This window comes from Euprymna scolopes, chromosome 28, assembly GCF_053919585.1.
Source record: "Euprymna scolopes isolate OS-2025 chromosome 28, ASM5391958v1, whole genome shotgun sequence".
NCBI lineage: Eukaryota > Metazoa > Mollusca > Cephalopoda > Sepiida > Sepiolidae > Euprymna > Euprymna scolopes.
Genome location: NC_136509.1, coordinates 31,105,203 through 31,128,784, shown reverse-complemented (window position 1 = coordinate 31,128,784; position 23,582 = coordinate 31,105,203). Strand labels below are relative to the sequence as shown.

Genomic DNA, 23,582 nt, shown 5'->3' with positions numbered 1-23,582 from the left:
TTTTAGTCATCGACATACAGTTCTGTTTCGTTGTTTCACAACTCATCAGTGCCGCTAGACTAACACCTATCTCAAGCCGAGGATCGAACCTAGAACCGATATATATATATATATATATATATATATATATATATATATACACGCACAAGTATAAAGTTGAGATTTTTCTTGCTCTGACATTGACACTGAAATCTTACATTTTCTTTTTAAAAATTATTAATACAAACGTTTTAATACAGTAATTGACATGCGAGCGACTTCATGAAGTTAACTAATTTGCTTATTCGTTTGAAAAACAAGTGTTCATTGATTACTTATTCATTTTTATGATTTCTTATTAAACTAGCAGGGCTACCCGGCGTTGCTCGGGACCGTATAAACAATGAAAAAACAAAAGCAGATATTGAACATATGTTTTATTCTTAGGGGAGAGGAATCTTTCATCTCAAGTTTTAGCGTTACAAACAAACATTTGTCTTTTATATATATAGATAATGACAGGTTTTTTTGGGGCCCCCCCTCGAAGATAACTGATCAGTTGACCAACTTCTAGTGGTCCGTTTGACGTGAAATTTCGATATTTGTCATCCGGGTGATGGGGCTTCGATATGATACCAAATTTGTCAAGTTTGGTTCCGTCTTTCAAAAGTTTTAGCGTTACAAACAAACATACATACATACACACAGACGTTTGGCTTTTATATATATAGAAGATGATTGGTTTCATTTCATTATTACACTTAATTCTTTTTATGCATGGTGTCTACATGTTCTTATCTATATATAAGTGACCTTGTCAGTGTGTGTGTGAAACGTCTCTACCAAAGTCCTCTCTTAATATTCGGTCTACAGACTTGAAACTTAATATATAAGGTATTTGCAGGTATTTGGGTATACCTTCGATTTGGTTTTTAACCAGTAAAAATACTTGCTAATATTGCAGATATTTTACATGATTTATACTTGCATAATATTTGCGTAAAAAGGTTATAGTAAACACAACCTCTTTCTATATATATTTATGTATGCGTATTTATATTTCTTTTAAAACATTTTGCCTACTAAACTCCTCTGTCAGTTTTTGGTCTACAAACATGAAACTTCATATACAGGGTATTCGAACCCATATGAAACTTTATATTTGGGTTTTACCAGGTGAAAATCGGTGCAAAAGTGTGAAAATTAAAAAAAAATCAAATTTGCCAGTGAAGGTTGGACATTGGCATTACGAATCTGCATGCATAACGAAATAGCTATTGGTTCATGTTTTAATTTTTAACTTTGCTGTAAACATGTCTCCATAGTACAGTCATTAAAGTCAAAGGAAAAAGTAAATCGTAAGTTAAACGTTTGCGTTTCAATTCTTGGTGGTGCCGCATGAGTCATTTCTTTTTAAAATTTTTTATATCGTTATAATATATTGGGTCCAATATAATATAATGATGAATACGAAATATGCATTAATCAAAATATCATATTTAAGCATACTTTAGAACCAGGCAATGCCGGGCGGCCTGCTAATATCTATATTATATCTATAAAAGTGAACGTGTCTGTCTGTCTGACTGTCTGTGTACATTTCCCTATGCAATAACTCTGTCAATTTTTAGTCTATAGACTCGAAATTTGAAATACCGGGTACTGAGATTTGGGAAAATCGATGTGACGGGTGTCAGCCAGAAATTTGGCTGTTAAGGGATCAAATTTCAACGATTTGACCTTTAAGAACTCTACCAAACTCCTCCGACAATTTTGGGTCTAGACACTTGAAATTTTAGATATAGATTCCTTGAACCTGGATCTAACTTAATAAAGTGATTTGAGCCCGAAACTACAAATTTTAAGGGGTCATAATAGGGGTCAAAGTTTTAAAAAATTAACCATTTTTTTTGCTTTTTTGCTTTTTTTGCACAGCATACACCTCCAAACACCCGAGCAACGCCGGGCACCCCTGCTAGTATATATATATATACTAGCATTTCAGCCCGGCGTTGCCCAGGTGTTTGGATGGGTGTGTTGAGCAAAAAGAAAAAAAAATGGTAGCAGGAAGGCAGGCTCGAACCCGTACCACAAAGGAGGAAAAGGACAGGAAAAAACCTGACGTCTTTACTGTTACGACCACCATCAAACCGGAAGTGACATAGGTTTTAATTAAGGCTAGACAACCGAAAGGAGAGGATGACTTTAAAAAATATCGGCGAAAAAAGCACCCTCCCCTGTAGAAAACTGCCCAGTTGAAGATGAAGATATTAATGTTTTTAGCCAATTTTTCGATATTTGTCGTCTGAAAGGTCGAACTTCAAAACGATGCTGATCTTGTGAAAATCTGTCGCCTCTGTCAAAAGTTTTAGGCAGACATGCAAACATATATACATACACACATTTATATATTGATAATTGAAAATTTTCGACCCAAACGGAGTAAAAAGCTTGCCCTATCTCTGAATACCCTTTATGTAAAATTTCAAATGTTTAGACCAGAAATTGTCTGAGTAATTTAGTAGAGACCGCAGAGGTCAAATTTTAAAAAACTTTGACCCCTATTATGACCCCTTAACATTTATTGTTTTGGGCTCAAATCAAGTTATTAAGTTAGATCTCTGTCCAAGGAACCCTTATCTAAAATTTCAATTGTTTTTACCCAAAATTGTCGGAGGAGTTTGGTAGAGTTCTCAAAGGTCAAATTGTGGAATTTTGACCCCTTAACAGCCAAATTTCTGGCCGAAAATGGAACACAAAGATTTTCCCAAATCTCAGTACCCTGCATATCAAATTTTGAGTCTGTAGACTTTAAATTGAGAGAGTTATTGCGTAGGGAAATGTACACAGACAGACACACAGATACGTTCATTTATATATATATATATATATATATATATATATATATATATATATATATATATATATATATAGCTTGATTTAATAGGCTGATGCTATTTTCATTTTCTTTGTTCCGACGCAGTATCTATGTATAATCTCCTGCCATACATCAAGGTTTAAACCTATTCTGGCGTTGAAATCGCTGAGGAGGATTAGTTTTGTCATTTTGGGAAACTGCAGTTAAGGTATATATATATATTATTCCTTAATTGGAATTTTTTATTTTTGAGATGAGCATTTTTTATGTTAATTTTATTTTTATTTCGGACTATTAGTCTCATCTTTATTAGTTGTTGTTTGTTTGTTTTTATTGGTTCACAACGTTTCGGCCAATTTCCTCTGGATGCAGTTAAGGTGTTGTCGAGCTGTGTGTGGAACTGCTCTTTTATTTCTTCAAGTGAAGGGAGAGAAGGTGAAAAGCATCTGACGATGGAATCGTTATTGAGCAGTGGATTACGCAGGGACGTGCAGCATGCATTTATCCATGGAAAGACGCGATAAATCTTGCTTAAGGGGAACGATTTAACCAGCAAAGCCTACCCTGTGAACATGTACAGTATTAAGGATTCTGAAAAGCGCTCTAACTTGTACTGACTTGAACGAGTGAGGCCTCATCGGAGAATCAGACCTTGCGTTTACTTTCGGCAGCTTCGTAACTCGCACTTCCCTTACTTTGTCCTTTAGTCCTCACATTCTATAAGCAATGTTTCTGACAAAGGGGAGAGAACTACCGTTTTCTGGCTCAGAATATATCCATTTAATACTTACTTTTGATTAGTTTCTGACCTTTTTTTTTTTTCTTAGCTTCTTACATCAAGTGACTTCATGCCTCGTCTGGAGCGATTTCCATAAAAAAGAAAATTGGATCTCCTTGAAAACAGCAATATCAGTAATATATTTTATTTCTGGTTACTAATGAATCACGATTTATCAAGACTACAAGCTATTCAAGGATATTTGATGATTTGTACTGATTTTCAATAGTGACCGAAAGAAATGGAAAATACTGACTCAGCTCAAAATGTTACCAAGAATATCGTGTTGCATTGAAAATCATGCAAGCCTAATGCAGATTCGTCCATGCCAACAAACTTCAAGAGGGACGGGGGATGTTACATGAAACAGAACATATAAAAAGGAAAATAACTCTTTGCCTAGTTTATCTTGCCTGCCTCAACGGGATTTGGAGAGTAGAGTTATGCCCCTTGCACATTTTCAGAAAAGTTTGGATTAACACGTTACAGACCTCTCTCTAAAAAGGACGTATTTTGAAGGAAGAAGTAAATCTTTTCTTCAGTTGCAGTGAGCAATAAATGTAAATGATTTACACAATTTTCTTTTTTTTTATTTATATCACAAATACCCCCCCCCCCGCCCCTACACATCACTTTTCAAATGGAAACTCAATTAACTATTTCATTTTTACAGACTCTTTAGATAAAGATAAGATATAATCTTTCTAGTTTGGATCATCGTTGCCCCCCTCCCCCATGCAAAGCTCATTTTTGATACTTAACACCATTCAGGAATACATCAGAGTTCAGAATAGACTTCGTAGCCTAGTTGGGGATGCCCTTTTCTCTTCCCTGCAACCTCTTTCTCACAGAAGAGACATTGTGAGCCTTCCTCTGTTTTATCATTATTTTTATGGCAAGTGCTCATCTGAGCTCCAATCTATGGTCCCCCTTCCCCAATCATTCACAAGAAACACTCGTTTGGCTGTAAACACTATCAATAATTTCCCCCACTCTTTATCTGTGCCTAAACCTAAACATGGATTCCATGAACAAAGCTTCTTTCTAAGAACTGCACACCTGTGGAACTCTTTCCAGCTAACTACAATATGGCCGTCTTCAAGTCCAATGTAAACAAGTTCTTGATGAGCCGTTCCCCTTAAGTAATCTAATTTACCAAATTTACACTTCTAATGATTACTATGATATTGTCCTTTTGACCACTGTACGTGCTTTAACTCTTATCCTCGAGTGGCCTCTGGGCCTTGATAAGTGGTGATTCCTTTGTACAAAAAAAAAAAAAAATCAGTCCAACGAAATGCGGCGCTGTGTCACTAGCTACCCTGCTTTTTGTGAGGCTTACACATGGTTCTCCATAGAATACTCGAACTCCAGGGAACACTGTTTTTACCGGTGAGCGATCACTGGCAATTGTAGTATTCCTGCTGTGTTTAAAAAAAGATGACAGCACATTGATATGTGGAAATATAATGAGATATCTTTATTGTCGGTGACGGCGAAGGAGGATGGGTTTTTGAATTGCCTTCACTTAACGTACATCCCCTTTCTGTGCCAAGTGAACCTACTTCTGTCAAATGGCGTTTTTCATATACCTGGCCATGTATTAGAACATCTAGCAAATAAAAACTTTTTTAGAATTAATACAAAAAAAAAAAAAAAAAAAAGGATACATCCTGATGGCATTGGAACGCTTTCATAGCATAAGTTAGGCTGGTCTGTAGATATTGATCTGAAAAAAAAAAAGATACAGAAAAATGATTAAATATTACTAGCAAAATATAATATGAAAAATTATAGGTTATGAGTGTAAAATAGTATGTTGAGCATTTAATATTTTGACTAGTGTTGGGACGATTAATCGGAATCGAAAAATCGGAACTTTTTTGGAGTATTGGAATCGGGAAAATTTGTGCCTATTTTCCGATGCCTAAAAACGATTCCTTTAATTATCTGTTTTAAATTGATTTCATTAAAAACAATCTTCCACTGCTCGTTGTAATGATAAAATAATAAATATTTATTAATTTTGAACTACCGGTAAAACTAAAATCTTTAGATCACCCCCCCCCATACACACACATAAGCCTGTTTTTACCTTTTAGAAAATACATGCACATTTAGCATGCGTTTTTACGGTAATCAGGAAAAATAGCTACTTTGTAATTAAATATTTAGAAATTTATAAAGAATTGGAATCGGTAATTGTATTGGAATCGGGAAAAATATTGAAATCGTCCCATCACTAATTTTGACTCAACACCAGTAACTCCCCCAGCAATATTATACTAACCAACACGTTACGTTGCAGGTATTAACTTATTTTTTCTTGGATACTTTGGTAATAGTCTTATCAGTAGGAGGTGTGATCCTGAATGGGCTGAAAACTGACTGGAATTTTCTCCAGGCCTATCTATGTGGTGCTACTCAACCAAGCTGCCTGAAGATATTGGCTTCCTTACTTAAAAAGCACCAAACATTGATGCTATTGTTGTTTTTCTTTCCCTTTTGCAAAACTCAATAATGTTCTGCAAAGCCAAAAAGCAAAAACAATTTTCTTCTACAAAACAACCAAGAAAAACCAAACACCATGAATGGATATTTGAAAATACAAAGAACTTGAACGATAAAATTTTTTTCCAAATGACTGGATTTAGCATTAAATATGTGACACAACGGTTCTCGCCAGATCACAAAAGTTAAGCAATGTTGAGCCTGGCCAGTACCAGATGGGTGATGTATGTACCGCAAGGTAAAATACCAGGTTGAGAAACTGGTGCGGCCTATCCTAGATGGGACTCTCCTAAGCCGTGGTAGGCATCCCATCTAGTAATGGCGTAACGAAAAAATACCCTTGATAGACCTGGCGAAGCATCAAGTATTCAGCTACCAACAAAATTTGAATTACACTACAAACTCATGTAGTAAGTTCAATCTCAGCTACGGCTGTGCTGGGTAATCTTAAAAGTGTTCATATGCCATAAAACAAAACAACCAAACCAAACACCATGCATAAATATTTAAAAATATAAAGAACCTGAAGTATCAAAATTTAATACAAAAATTATTGGATCCGAAATTAAATAACTCGAAACAAAAAATAAAGGTAAAAAAAAAAACCCCTGCATACCAAACAAATTTTCTTAAAGCAATGTCTATTAAAAAAATCTACAAATTATTCTTGAACAGAAGAGAGGCATCATAACAAAAAAAAAAAAAAAATCAGGACACTGCCCAGAGCAGTGCATGTCAGAATGGTATTTTAGGAGAATAGACATTTACTTCAATGGTTCAAGTGTTCTTATTTCATTTTACTGTATTTATAGAGTAGTATGTCAGATTCGTGTTTTATGTGTAGACGTTCTTTGATCCAGCACTAGTAACATCCTAATAATATTGGACTAACTAATCCATCGCTGCAACACTACATAGAAGATAAATGAAACTAATATAAGCCTCTCTAAGACACTATTATCTTACCTTCAAAAACAGGAACATGTTATACTCATCGTTCTGACAATTTATTAATGATCCGGTGATGTTTGGGGAATTGTTTGTTTGTTTTTTGAATTTTGCTCGGGCTCTATGTACTGTTCATAACGCTATGTGCATATATATATATATATATATATATATATATATATATATATATATATATATATATATATATATTATAATGTTTGACTCATGTCTAGGTAACCTACATCTAAAATTTCAAATGTATAGACCCAAAATTGGCCGGGGAGTTTGGTAGAGTCTGCAAATGCCAATTCTTTCAACTTTGACCTCATGGCAGTGTAATTTTTTGCCAAAACCCGATTAAAAAGCTTGCCCTATGTCTGAATACACTTTATGTAAAATTTCAAATGTTCAGATCAAAAATTGGCCGAGTGATTTGATAGAGACCGCAGAGGTCAAATTTTAAAAACATTTGACACCAATTTTGACCCCGTTACCTTTATTGTTTTGGGCTCAAATCGAATTAAAAAGTTTGACCCATGTCCAAGTAACTTACATCTAAAAGTGTTTAGACCCAAAACTGGCGGAGGAGTTTGGTAGCGTTTTCAAAGATCAAATCGTTTCACTTTCACCCCTTGACAGTCAGAAACCGATTAAAACGATTTTCCCAAATCTCAATACCCGTTATACCAAATCTCGTGTCTGTAAACTGAAAATTGACAGAGTAGTTTGGTAGGGAAATGTACACACACACAGACACATACACACAATTTCACTTATATATATACTAGCAGTTCAGCCCGGCTTTGCTTGAGCCCTATGTACTGTAAAAGTTTGACTCCTGTCCAGGTAACCTACATCTAAAATTTCAAGTGTTTAGACCAAAAATTGGCGGATGAGTTTGGTAGAGTCTGCAAAGATTAACTCTTTCATCTTTTATCTCTTGGCAGCCAAGTTTTCACCCAAAAACTGATGAAAAAGCTTGCTGCATGTCTGAATACCCTTTATGTCAAATTTCAAATGTTTAGACTCAAAATTGACTGAATAGTTTGCAAGAGACATCAAAGATCAAATCTTTGGAACTTTGACCCTTTGCCAGCCAAATTTTCGCCCAAAAATTAATTAAAAAGCTTGCCCTATGTCTGAATACACTTTATGTAAAATTTCAAATGTTTAGACCAAAATTTGGCTGAGAGGTAAATGTTTTTTAAATTTGACCCCAATTTTGACTCCTTAATATTTATTGTTTTGGGCTCAAATCAAATTAAAAAGTTTGATCCATGTCCAACTAACCTACATCTAAAATTTCAAGTGTTTAGACCCAAAATTGGCGGAGGAATTTAGTAGAGTTTTCAAAGGTTAAATCGTTGAACTTTGACCCGTTGACAGCCAAATTTCTGGCCAGAAACCGATTAAAAAGATTTTCCCAAATCTCAATACCGCTCATGTCCTAAAAGTTGACAGAGTAATTTGGTAGGGAAATGTACACACACACACAGACAGAGCATTTCAAGTCTTACAAAATATTCTTGGGGGGGGGTAATATTTTTCTTCAACCAATTTGGAACCGAATAACATCGTCCTATTCTATTCAAAGATTACTATTCCATTCGGATACCAAAATCTCATATCTTTTTTTGTTTCAACTCTTATTTTCTTGCTCCATGTCTTTTAAAAAACTTTAATCTTTGATATATTTACTAAGTATGTGCTAAAGAGCAAAATTATTTCAAACTAGAATTAATATTTTGCTAATGACTCTCCTCTGGGCGTACATCGAAAATCCATGGATTAAAGAAATTACTTTGAATTGTATTCTTTGTTCAAATAATAAATTTTTGTTTTGAAAAAATTATATGTTTCGGAATGAAATTCAAATATAAAAAACTATAAATTTTATATATATATATATATATATATATATATATATATATATATATATATATATATATATATATATATATATATATATTATATACCGTACTTTGGAGTAATTGCGCCAAGTCTGGAGTAATTGAGCCAACTAGGTAAAAGTGCTCTTTTGGCAACCATGCATATAAAGAGCCTTTTTTTAGTTGGCGTAATTACCCTTGGATTTGGCGCAATTACCCCAAAGTACACTGTATATATATATATATATATATGTGTGTGTGTGTGTGTGTATATATATATATATATATATATATATATATATATATATATATATATATGCATGTATATATGTATATGTGTACATATATATATATGTTTAAATATATATACGTATATATATATGTATATATATATATATATATATATATATATATATATATATATATATGTACACATACATGCACACAGACAAACATGGAGAGCGACTTTTCACTAAAAATAGGATAAATGGAAGATTAATACAGATAAAAGAAGCAATATTAATTATATCTTACAAACAATAATCATATTTGGAAAATAATAAATTTTGTTAAATGAGATTTGCAATGTGAGACGAGTCAAAATTTGAAAGAATATTTGCTGATACATGTGAAAAGCCGAGAGAAAAATACATTTATTATTTTAATCTAATAACAAAGAAACTAGTAAACAGCATAATTCAATGTATACATATGTATAGCAAACACGCGTACATATATAAACAAAAATATATATATATATATATATATATATATATATATATACATACATACAATTAGATAAATGCAACTTTGTCTGCGTGTGTGTGTGGTAGAATTTGCAAAGGTCAAATCTTTCAACTTTGACCTTTTGGCAGCCAAATTATCGCCCCAAAACTGATTAAAATGCTTGCTGCATGTCTGAATACCCTTTATGTCAAATTTCAAATGTTTAGACCAGAAATTGGCTGAGTAATTTAATAGAGACTGCAGAGGTCAAATTTTTTTTTAAACTTTGACCCCAATTTTGACCTGCTGACATTTATTTTTTGGGCTCAAATCAAATCAAAAGGTTTGATTCATGTCCAAGTAACCTACATTTAAAATTTGAAGTGTTTAAACTGACGTTAAATTTGAACTCAACCTCAGATCAAAAGTCTCAAACTCAAACCCAACTGTTCTATTCTCTCTGCACTTTCCACACTGACGCCCAAAATAAAGAAGACGGCTCTTTTATAGAGAGACCCAACCACATCTCATTTGCATACCCCTCCCCCCTCTCGTCACATCACGTGATTTTCAGTCCATAAATACCATTTTTATTTTCTCTTTTTTTTCTTTCCTAACACGAGCCGCACGATGCATGAGGTAAGGTTCTTTACTTTTAACCACATAGACTCAAAATTGGCAGAAGAGTTTGGTAAAGTTTTCAAAGGTCAAATCGTTCAACTTTGACAACCAAATTTCTGGCCGAAAACCGATTAAAACGATTTTCCGAAATCTCACTACTCCTTATGTCAAATCTCGAGTCTCTAGAACATGGCAGCTTCAGTAACTATTATCAATCAGATACGACTCGAGCTAAGAGTAAGAAAACGATATGATATCGACAATTTACGGGATCATCTTCTTTCTTATTTTATTTATTTTTAAATAAATTTAAATACATTTTATTTTTTTACACTCTTAGTTATTTGGGAGGGAAATGCACACACACATTTTCACTTATATATATATATATATATATATATATATATATATATATATATATATATATATATATATATAAAACTCATCCATATGTTCGATTCGATACTTATATACACATGGTTATTCATACGTGAAGCCGTATATATGCCCCCTATCTTCGACCCTGGCTTGAGGCAGTTGTCTTTCTAGCTGCACTGGTGAGCTGTGAAACAGCGAAACAGTACTGTATGTGGATGACTATAATGCTCCCCATCTTGAGTGGCAGCATATTGGGAAGTGATATACAAACTGCCATTAGCGTATTAAGCAATGTTCTTTGTGTAAACAAATCGAACGGAGGCATTTGGACGATGTCAAAACATCATTAATTCATTACCCTCACAACAGCAGCCGTATAGCGTAATGGTGAGAAACCTTGACTGTCATTTGGGCGGCCGGGTTTCGATCCTGACTTGAGGCAGTTGCCTGTCTAGCCGCACTGATGAGCTGTGAAACAGTGAAACAGTACTGTATATATATATATATATATATATATATATATATATATATATATATATATATAAAATTTTGAAATACTTACAGATTACAAATTGTATAATACTCTAAAATCAAAGTTCATATAATATTAATATCAATATTTCTAAGACAATCCCAACCAGATAAAGAAGCTCAATATACAAGACAAAGCAATAGTATAAGTACAAATTTGGAATTAAACTCACTAGATTAAAAAAATTTACAAATTTATTCCTCAACACAAAAATTTAAAGTTCATTTCTTAATCCATGGATTTTCAATAAATTGCTTATCTCATCAGAGAAAATGTTTTTAGTAAAATAATATTTGTACACAGTCATAAATTTTGCTATTTAGTTTTGGTTTTGGTTTCGATTATAGCTGATGGCCCTCAAGTTACTTATTTTTTATCAATAATTTTATCAAGAATTCTTCATAAGTTTTCGTTTCGGTTTCGATTCAAGCTCATGCACCCAAATCATATGGACATATTTTTTTTATTTTTGAAATCGCAACTTTATAACATATAAGAATCGATAGAACATTTACTCTATAATAATATATACGAAATCTGCAAGAATTAAAATATCATATTTAAGCCTTCTTTATTACCAGCCTACACCAGGCGTCACAAGTGTAGTATCTGTTCTTCAGATGCTGCACTTCTATTTCTTGTTCTCTTTCGGTGGAGGAGAAATCCTTCACGACTGAGACAATTTTTATTTTTGTACCTTGTCTCCACGTTAAAAAACGACCCTGGTGTCTAACTCTGTCCCGTGGGGAGGCATAGTAAATAGGTACACCAGGCGTCACCGCTAGCAGTTTTTACAAAAGAGCTACAATGATATCAGAGTATCTTCATTTACGCTGAACATCTACAGAATGCCAACATCAATATATTACATATGAATGCGTCCGCTGTGGAATTTTCACAGGTGCCGCTAGTTTTAAATTAATATATTATAAAGTATTGAAAATATTAAAATTATAATAGAATCTAGGCTCATTATGGGAGAGAAAAAAAAAATTCCATAGGGTCCCTTCGAATATTAAAATATAAATGAAATATACAATATATTTTCTTGACTAATTAGTCATGGTAATTGCATGCAGTTGGAAATTGGTACCTTGATTAATGTAGGAATGACACCAATAGGTGTGGGAGTTGAAATTCGCCTGAGCTCTATTAAATTTGTGGGGAATAAGAGTGATGTAGATATTTAAGTTGGGGTGATTTTAATTGGTATTTTCTAATGTACCAGATTCTGAACTTACATGGTTTGTGGCACAATGAAGAGCGCCCCTTTTGGGGGAGCTAGGGCTTCTACATTAATAAACCTTACACCTAATTTGTGACTGACTGTGCTCGTGGGCGGGCGAGAAAGAAAGACGTTATTATTGAAAAACATGGCAGCTTCAGTAACTATTATCAATCAGATACGACTCGAGCTAAGAGTAAGAAAACGATATGAGACCCTTGAATTCGAAAGGTCAAACGCACACAAAAACAAAACAATGTTCAAACTTCATGAATATATCTCTTTCTCTCGTTTTATGTCTTTCTATCTATCTATATATCTCTCTCTCTCTCTCTCTCTCTTTCGTTCATTCTCTTTACCTCTCTTGCAATGAAGAAGAGGGAAATTGAATTGTAATTCTACTGTTTTAAACAGTTGAAGCTTGCACCTTGTACGGAGCGGATGCACAAATATAGCAGTTTTGTTGCACGCATTCGTCAACGGCAAAAATATGCTCCTCCATTATTAACCATAAAATAAATTTTATATTTTTATAAAAATGCATTTGTTCGCTATTTCTATACAAGCGTTAAATTTCAGCATTTGGTCCCTGCCATGCTGGTAACGCTATCTCCACGCAATGAAGATTCAAGAAGTGACCCATGCTAGCCGGTTATAGCCGACGACATTGATGTTTCCATGTGCCTATCGTTTGATATCGCTTATTCTCCTGGGGAGCTGGTTGTGTTCCCAGGACGTTCCTCAACCAAGGAACAATCCCTGGAAACGAGGGTGTCATAGTTAATAGTTGTGGAATGTCATAGTGATTGCTATTATTAGATTAAATATGTTTAGTCATCAAAAATATTGTTAAATATTATTAATCTATATTATTACTAGTAAAGTCTCGACCTTAACATTTGACCTTGACCTTGAAAAATAGTGTGCACCATCCCTAGGTCAGAGACCATCATGTAAGGTTTGGTTATGATCAGTCCAGTGGTGTGGGCTGTAGGAGAGTGTATATATATATATATATATATATATATATATATATATATATATATATATATATATATATATATATAAATAGGCTATGACCTTGACCTTTAAAAATGTTATACATACACACACACACACACGCTACTACTTTATATACATAGAGATTATTAATAGATATTATTAAATGGGGAATCATTTCAAATAAATTTGAGTTATGTTTTTTGACAAACACGACATCAGGTCAAATTTGGTGACCATTTTTTTTTTTTTATTTAGCTTACTCACATAGTATTGATGCATTTCAAGCGTGCTTTTCTCAACTTTACATGCGTAACACTGAGTTTTGAATGGAAATGATTCTTCATCTGGTTAATACAGAACAAAAACAACATAAAACTATTTTAAAACATATATTTTCTAGCGTTCTTCTCTGACAGCAACCTTTAACTTTTACCGATAGTGGCTATAAATTACAAAACATAAAAGAACCAAATGAAATTCAAGCAAATAAGGGCATTCTTTGTCGACTCAGATATTTTCCGTATTTTCCCAAACATGAAGAACAATGGGTTTGTCAATAAAAAAAATTCTTATAAAAACGGGGTTATCTGTAATCACGTCCCCAATCATTAAACACAGACAACTCATATATATATATATATATATATATATATATATATATATATATATATATATATACATATATAAGTTGGATACTGTACATAGCAATCGCAGTGAAACTCTCTTGTGATTTGAGAATATCGATAAACAGGAGTCCATACTAGGATGATGTTACGGGGTAGGAGAGTGAGATAGTTATTGTTGCATATTATCTGAGTTTCTCCCCTTTCTTTCCCCGAGGGGACATGGCATTAGTTTGTTGGGGTTGGGTTAGAATTTGTAGAGATGGTGAAGAGGAAGCATAGTCTTTGATGGAGATCTGCCAAGGACACAGTTCCGAAGATGAAGGGAGAATTCTTTATAATGAATGCAGTGCTCGTTCTATGGTCAGCAGGGAGGGGGGGGAGAAGGAAAGAAAGAAGAAAATATAGAGAGAAAAAAGAGAGAGGAAAAGATCGAAGAGATAAAGAAAGCAATATAGGAGGAGAGAGGAGGAAATAGAGGAAGAGATAGGAGAAATAGAGAAGAAGATGGGAGAAGAGGAGGTAGTGCAGGTGATAGGAGATAGAGGAGGAGATAGAAGACAGAGGAAGAGGTAGAGAAGAAGATAAATGTGGGGATAGAGGAAAAGAAATGGCAAGAAGAAAAGACAGAGAAAGAGAAAAAAAACGCAGAAAATACAAAAATAGAGGAAAGGAAAGAGAAAGAAGAAAAGACAGAAAAAAGAAAGAAACCCAGAAAAATATGAAAAATAGAGGAAAAGAAAGAGGAAGAAGAAAAAACAGAGAAAGAGATAAAAAAAAACAGAAAAATATGAAAAATAGAGGAAAAGAAAGAGAAAGAAGAAAAGATAAAAAAAAACCCAGAAAAATATGAAAAATAGAGGAAAAGAAAGGGAAAGGAGAAAAGAATAAAAAAAAACCAGAAAAATATGAAAAATAGAGGAAAAGAAAGAGAAAGGAGAAAAGATTTAAAAAAAAACAGAAAAATGGAGGAAAAGAAAGAGAAAGGAGAAAAGATTTTAAAAAAAAAAGAAAAATAGAGGAAAAGAAAGAGAAAGGAGAAAAGATTTAAAAAAAAAAGCAGAAAAACAGAAAAATATGAAAAATAGAGGAAAAGAAAGAGAAAGGAGAAAAGATTAAAAAAAAAACAGAAAAATAGAAAAATATGAAAAATAGAGGAAAAGAAAAAGGGAAAACAGAAAAAAAGAAAAGTAACGTTTGCAGACAAAAAGATGTAAAAAATACAAATAAAATGTGCGTAAAAAAAAAGAGTATTAGTATGCAAACCACTGTAACAGATTCCAAAGAGTTTACAGCTGATTCCATAGTTTGTAACAACATCCATTAGGCAAATAACATACACCTAGGTATGAAAGAAAATAGAACACAAGAATGGTATTCAGTAAACATTCCTTACATTTGTATTTGTGGTGGCATCAATTTTGATCGGGTTGAGTGAGTTGCCTTTATGATGTGCAGAATATATCGAACTCCAGAGACTCACACGCAATGGTTCTGTTACAGGGCGCATGAGATATCTAATCAATAGGGCTAGGACAACAGCATATTCTTTCCATTGTTTTGACTCTCGAGTGTGTATCCGTTGATATCTTACATCATTTATATACAGTGATGTGGTTCTCGGTTGATTAACTGTGTCGGATATATTCTTGAAAGTCAAAACAATGAAAAGAATATGCTACTGTCACAGCCCTACTAATCACTCATGATTCTACTGCGAGAGACCGACCACTGGTGGCCCAGAAAGCATTATATTTGCTATGGAAAAAGTTTCTTTGAGCTTTGTTCAAGGAAAGAAACTCAAATGGAGAGCTCCACTAGCACTAAAAACAGAAGACCCTTAGGTTATTCCCCTTGTCTATAGTGTCAATAGATTATCTCCCCTTGGCTTCAAAGAAATGTAACATTTTCAACAACAAAATAAAGTTCTTTATACATAAAGGTGGGTTGTTTACATAGGAGTCTTTTGACTTTCTTACTCGTTGTCATTTCGTCTAGTGGTTTCTATAGAAATAAACTATTTTTCATATAGAAAAAAGGACACAAAGAGACGTTCATTGAGTTTTCCTTAAGGTTTTATTAGAACAGAACGGACTTGGAAGGGATAGATTAAAGTTATCTTAGCTAATTGTTTACTTCTTAACTTAATGATGATGAATACTATGAGATTATTGAAAACTGGAAGATGAACCCGGTGTTACCCGGTCGTAAAATATGCATAAATATTATATTTTAATTCATACAGAAACTGAGACATATGCATGCAAGTATTATGTTCTGTCTAAACTGTTCACTTTCTGTAATTAATAAAAAAAAAAAATACTTGTGCTGAGATCGAAACCAAAACTTAAAGATGGTGTGTCAAGTGCAATAACCATTAGGCTAGCATGACACCATCTTTAAAAAAATATTATGTTTTGTCTAAACTGTTCACTTCTTGTAATTAACAAAAAAAAAACTTGTGCTGAGATCGAAACCAAAACTTAAAGATGGTGTGTCAAGTACAATAACCATTAGGCTAGCATGACACCATCTTTAAAAAATATATGGTACGTTTTGTTTAAACTGTTTACTTTATGAGTAAAAAAAGAAAAAAGAAAATACTCAGACAGATCAAAATTAAAACCTAAAGACAATGTCATTTGTCAGACTATTGCATGGAATGGATGTTACTACAGCTTTATATGTATTATTAGGTACGTGCAAAATGAATGCCGATGCTCAAAGTGTATAAACATTTTGACCCCTCCCTTTACTTCAAAATTCACCAAAAATCAGGAAATTAATCACAATACTGAAATTTTCAGTATTTATCAAATAATGATCACGGAATATATTAAACTCATTATTTTTATTTAAATCTTTTTGGAAATGTATTATTTTGTTTAAACAAAAATACCTTTACTAAAGTTATAGTTTTATGTAGTAAAAAAAAAATGAATTTACTTTTGTTTTTTTTTATTAAAATAAAGCATCGTAAATTATAACAATTAAAAAAAAAAATTATTTAATTTTTACAGGAACATTACAAAACGCCCCTAAAGTCTGTATTAATGAATTCGATATAACTTAAAGAAAAATTAATTTCTCGGACTACCGATATTATCATTGAATTAAGCATTGTTTATTTAATGTTTTCACACAAAAAATTATAATAGTAAAAAATATTTCTACTTTTTTTTTAACTACAGGTTTTGCATAATTTTTATATCTAAGATTTTAATATTTTTCTTGCTTGCATGAATGTGAAACTTTCGGTGTAACGTAATTTTTATATAATCTTGAACAATGATAAAAAAAAATTAATTTAAAAACAGGAACATAGAAAAATACTTAAATTAAAAAATGGTAAAAATGATACAAACGTTCAGGATAGGAATGTACGGATGCACGTCTGGGGGAAAAAAAATGAAACTAGCACCCTCCCCTTCCTCCATTTTAAATACATGACGTCATTTTCACAGTCTTTTACTTGGCTGACATTTTGGGCTTCCGTATATTCCATGTTTACAAAACTTCCGTTTGTTGCTCTTCGCAAAATCGTCTTTTAGGCTAATAAAGTTATTTTTTTGTACAAATAAGGTGTTTCTTTTTTTGATTTAATTCGATCTCTTAGGACTTTACTAATTATCTTTGAAATAGACCCAGGAAACTAATATTTATCTTTTAAAGGATCTTTACAATGAACTTATTTAACTTCAAAATTTAGCTGAATTGGTTAGCTCGCCATGAAAACATTTTTTCATAACATTTTTTTTCACGTGTACAAATATTTTTTTCACGTGTGGGAAATCAACTTTTAGTCTTTAATCTTTCAAATACAATTAAAAAATAGTCGGGAACCTATAAAACAATTATGATAAATTGGCTTTCAAAACTATCTTTATCCACCCATTTTTGCCCGTACCTAATACCTGCACTTTGCTCGGTGGGACTTTGCCATATGCTTGGGTATCCGAGCGTACCACAAAGTCTTGACCTTAACATTTGACCTAGACCTTGAAAAATAGTATGCACCAATCGTAGGTCGGAGACTATCATGCCAGGTTTTGTCATGATCGCTCCAATGGTGTGAGCTGTAGGAGAGTATATATACATAGACTATGACCTTGACCTTAATGTTGAAATATGGTGTGCACTATCCTTAGGTGGGGGACTATCATCATACCAGGTTTGGTCATGATCTGTCCAGTAGTTTGGGCTGTAGGAGACTTATACACACAGACACACACATACATGAACGCTACTACTTTATATATGTAGACTGTACGGAAGTTTTTGTTTTGTAAAAATGATTGGTATAAAAGTGTATAAAATCTTCGTCTTTGCAATTTAGCCAAATGTTGTTTAGTTATGTATGCTCTGTTGTTATATGCTGGCAATCATCGAGCTTTCAATTTGAACATTTTAGTATATATAAAAATAGAAAGTATATACAAAAACATCTTCACCCTCTCTCTCTCTCTCTCTCTCTCTCTCTCTCTCTATATATATATATATATATATATATATATATATATATATATATATATATATATATATATACAGAAGAGACGTTGCGAGCCTATCCTTGTTTTATTGTTATTTCCATGGCAGGTGCTCGTCTGAACTCCAATCTCTGGTCCCCCCTCGCCAATCTTTCACGAAAAACACCCGTCTAGCTGAATCCACTGTGAAAAATTTTCCCCCACTCTATATCTGTGCTTAAATCAAAACGTGGATTCCATGAACAAAGCTTCTTTCTTAGAACTGCACGCCTGTGGAACTCTGTTCCGTCTGCCTGCTTCCCTCCGGACTACAACTTGGATGTCTTCAAGTCCAATGTTAACAAATTCCTAATGAACCGCCCCCTTAATTAAACACTTCATCAAATCTCCAGACTAACGTAATGTACCTGCAATAACCGTTACCCCTGAGTGGCTTCCGGGCCTTGATAAGTGGTGATCACTGTGTAAAAAAAATAAAAACAAAAAAATATATATATATACACACACGCCGCTTGTCTTTAAAAATATACTCACACTTCAAATAACGATGAAATCTTTATTCATGAACATAGAATGAAATGGAATAGCTTTGAATACAGAAAACATGTAATTAAAGAATCATGTTTGCAAATGTTTAAATTGATAACCATAACAGACAATGCTGATAAAGTGCGAACACACTTTTGCATTTTCTGAGACCCTCTGTAGATATATGCATATACATGTGTGCTGCGTTTAGTGTATTCGTACAAGTCCGATGCGATATGCTTTAATAAGTCTGCTTGTTAGTACAAGAATTAGTTGGAAAGAAAAAAAAAGGACAAACAAATTAAGCGAAGAGTTATTGATCAGCCTGCACCCCAAAATAAATCAACACAATCAATTCGATCTTCAAAGGAGTCCAAATCAATGTTTCTTTTTCGTTGTGAAACTCCACTTACATTTTGGAACAAAATTGTATCACAGAACGCGTTTATTGACAGAAAACATTGGCATGAAATGAAACGTTTGAAAATATTCTTCATGACGATTTACTCATTTTACTTACGGTCTTTAAACTTTCTATCTACCTTTTGGAAGTGGGTGTGGGGCAACAGCAATACTCTCCCCTTCTTCCCTTAAAAAAAAAAACAAAAAAACAGAAAGCTTTGAAGTATTTCTTTTCCACTGCGTTCATCAAAATATTACAAAATATTGGGTTTAGATCAGAAATTATATTCTTATACATACACGTATGTACATATATTTTACATACGTACATATACTTATATTTACATACATACACACACGCATGTACATATATCTACATACATACATACATACATGCATACATACATACATACATACATACATACATGTACATATATTTACATAAATACACACATGTGCATATATTTGCATACATGTATATATATTTACATACACACATATACTTATATTTACACACATACACATGTACATATATTTATATACATGTACATATATTTACATACATACACATGTACACATATTCACATACACACATGTACATATACACAACTACTTATATTTACATACATGTACACACATCTACTTATATTTACACACACACACACACACACACACACACACATATAGGCCCAAGATTTGCTAAAAAGATTCCATCACTATGATCAGGAGAGGATTATTGTTGTGGGGGCATACGCACCCTTATAACTGCTAAGATGGACTTGTCCATTAGGCATATAACCAGCAAGTCTAGACCGCTCAATGAGAGCTATCCCGGATGTCGTACAGAGACAACTCCACACGGACTTATTAACCTTTTCTGTTCCACTAACCCTTGCTTGATGTAAATCTTCCTCTTATTCTTACCAAGTCGTCATGTTCCTACTTTCACCCTTTCCGACTCCACTACAATTATAATGGCTGCCCAAGATCAAAGATTGCTGACAAAAAGACGAGTGGTCTCAGCAATAACAACAAGTGTCGGTTCTCCCACACAGAAAGAGAGAGTGTGAACCAGCTGACATGCAAGTCCTGGGAACATGTTTACCAGAAAGAACGGTTGGAAATAAGTTATACACCATTCACTATGACTACGTAATCCGTACATACCTTGAAAACGTAGCTAATCAAAGTGAAATAGCGACAGTGGGTTTAAAAAAAAAAAGCAACTTTAGTGTCCCAAATGATGCTTGCTTAAACAGAGCTGAGACATAAAAGATAACGAAATACTTGGTATTTCGTTATCTTTTATGTACGACATGAAAAGAAACTGGAATCATAGGAAGATCTTTATCATTCCAGTGATTACAGAAGCAACTGGACTCATGAAAAAGAATTTTAAAAAGTACCTGGCAAATATACTTGGTGAACCAGGTGCAAGAGAGATTCAAACAATAGTACTCGAAGGGACAGTCAGAATCTTAAAAAGATTTCTTGATTAGAATATATACGATAGTGAGTGGATGTTTGGCATCTGGTAGGATGCCCCATCCTCAGCTTGAACAAACTCATAAGAAAATTTTTATATATATATATATATATTTATATATATATATATATATATATATATATATATATATATATATACACACACTATCAGGCCAACAGCATTGCCAGGTCATAAAATACGCTTAAATATGATATTTTGATTAATGCAGATTTCATATTTATTATTATATTATATGGGACCCAATATATAGTAAAGATTTAAAGTGTTTAGGAGAAAATGACTTGTGTGCCATCATAGAGAATCGAAATCAAAACGTTTAGCTTACGATTTACTTTTTCCTTTGACGTTAATGACTGTACTATAAAGACATGTTTACTGCAAAGGTAAAAATAAAAACATGAACTAATAGCTATTTCGTTATGCATGCAGATTCGTAATCCCGTTGTTCTACCTTCACCTGGCAAATTTCATTTTTTTAATTTTCACACTTTTGCACAGATTTTCCCCTGGTAAAACACAGATATAAAGTTTTGCATGGATTCAAATACCTTATATATAAAGTTTCATGTCTGTAGACCAAAAACTCTAGGAGTTTGTTAGGCAAAATTTACTAAACAAAAATATATACGCATACATAAATATATATATAGAAGGAGTTTTGTGCTACATATAAACTTTTTTATGCAACTATTATGCAAGTATAAATCATGTAGAATATCTGCATGAATATAATTACATGTAATAGTTAACTAAAGATAATCATCATATAAGAAAACCGAAAAAACTAATAGGGAATTAATTAAAATTAAAAGAATATGCAAATTAGTTAGATTTTTTTTAGATAAATGTAATTCAACGATCTATTTATGACAAAGTTGTATTTTCTTTTTAAATAAATAGAAAAAGGGCTTTTTAATATGAATATCAATACACAAAAAAACAATTCATAGGGGTAATACATATACACTATATATATATATATATATATATATATATATATATATATATATATATATATATATAATACATATATTATATATACATTATATATATACATAATATATATAAATAATACATATATACACATATAATACATATACTACATATATTATATATATACATAATATATATAATACACATATATTATATATATATATACATAATATATATATAATACACATACATATATATATATATACATAATATATATAATACACATATATTATATATATACATAATATATATAATACACATAATAAACATATATTATATATATAGTATAAATTACATACATATATATATAAATATATATACATACATAATATATATATATGTATATACACAACAAAAATATATATATACACACATAATATATACATACATAATACATAGATATACATAATATATACACATAATATATATATATATATATACATATATATACATACACATAATATATATATATTTATATATATATGTATGCAAATAATATATACATGCATAATATATACATATACATAATATATATATGCATACACAATATATATATATATATGTATATACATAATATATATATGCATACACAATATATATATATATATGTATACACATAATATATACATATACATAATATATATATATATACATACACATAATATATACATATACATAATATATATACATACACATTATATATATATATATATATAAATATATATATATATATATATATATATATATATACAAGCAAATCACCAAGAATTTTGCTTTATAACCCTATTTATATTCATTTTTTCCTTTCTAATATTTTATTTGTCTACGTTAAAAGAATTAATGATTGAATTGTTTCATGATTTATGGTTGTTTGAATATCGGAACATTTGTCAACTCTTTCAACAATAACAATAGAAGAATTGTTTGCAAGATACAAAGGAAAACTGAATATAAAATGCTACAAAGCAAAATAATCAAATATGAAAAGATGCTTTCAAAAAATCTGTTCACACCGATGCCGTGTAGACATCGTAAAATAGGCAAATATTCGTGGCATCAAAAAAACAACTGTCATAAACTAAGCTGAATTGTATGTCCAGCCGGTTGCTCTAAGCTCCATTTTGGATTCTGCATACTATTCCCTCTCTAATTTTCCACTATGAATGAAAATTGCATTAGATGATCAACTTGGTTCACCCCCACCTTCCAATGGTCAGGCTACCATATTGTTCTGTGGTAGTAAACACCTCTATATCTATGAACAATATGGAGTCGTCTGGCTTATATAATGCCAGACATTTCCTCCTTCAAACAAAGAGTACACTCGCTCGGCCTTCACTCTAGTTCAATTGTTCTAAGTCAATGGAGGGAGAAGCCCTTCTATACTATAAAGCAATTTTATTTTTGCATACTGCCAGAGTTCCCCCTTTATTTAGGTTAGTAAACACTTCCTCAGGGCTGGGTAGCAAATGATGACGATCCATTAGTGCTGCATCCAACCCAGTCGAGAAGTCTGCACCAACTGATATTCTTAAATTTCTTCTTTATAAACACGGTGAGGGCTGCTCATTTGCT

The 23,582-nt window shown here is 32.3% G+C and overlaps 1 protein-coding gene across 3 annotated transcripts in view; it reads right to left on the bottom strand.

The window, feature by feature from the left end:
- LOC145249553 (katanin-interacting protein-like) overlaps positions 1 to 23,582 on the bottom strand; it is a 648,058-nt gene that overhangs the window by 243,012 nt on the left and 381,464 nt on the right. For all 3 annotated transcript variants that reach the window (XM_080111227.1, XM_080111229.1, XM_080111228.1), the window contains exon 31: positions 5,306 to 5,364. In XM_080111227.1, coding sequence (XP_079967353.1) covers positions 5,306 to 5,364 — 59 coding nt within the window. The remainder of the gene's footprint in view (positions 1 to 5,305; positions 5,365 to 23,582) is intronic.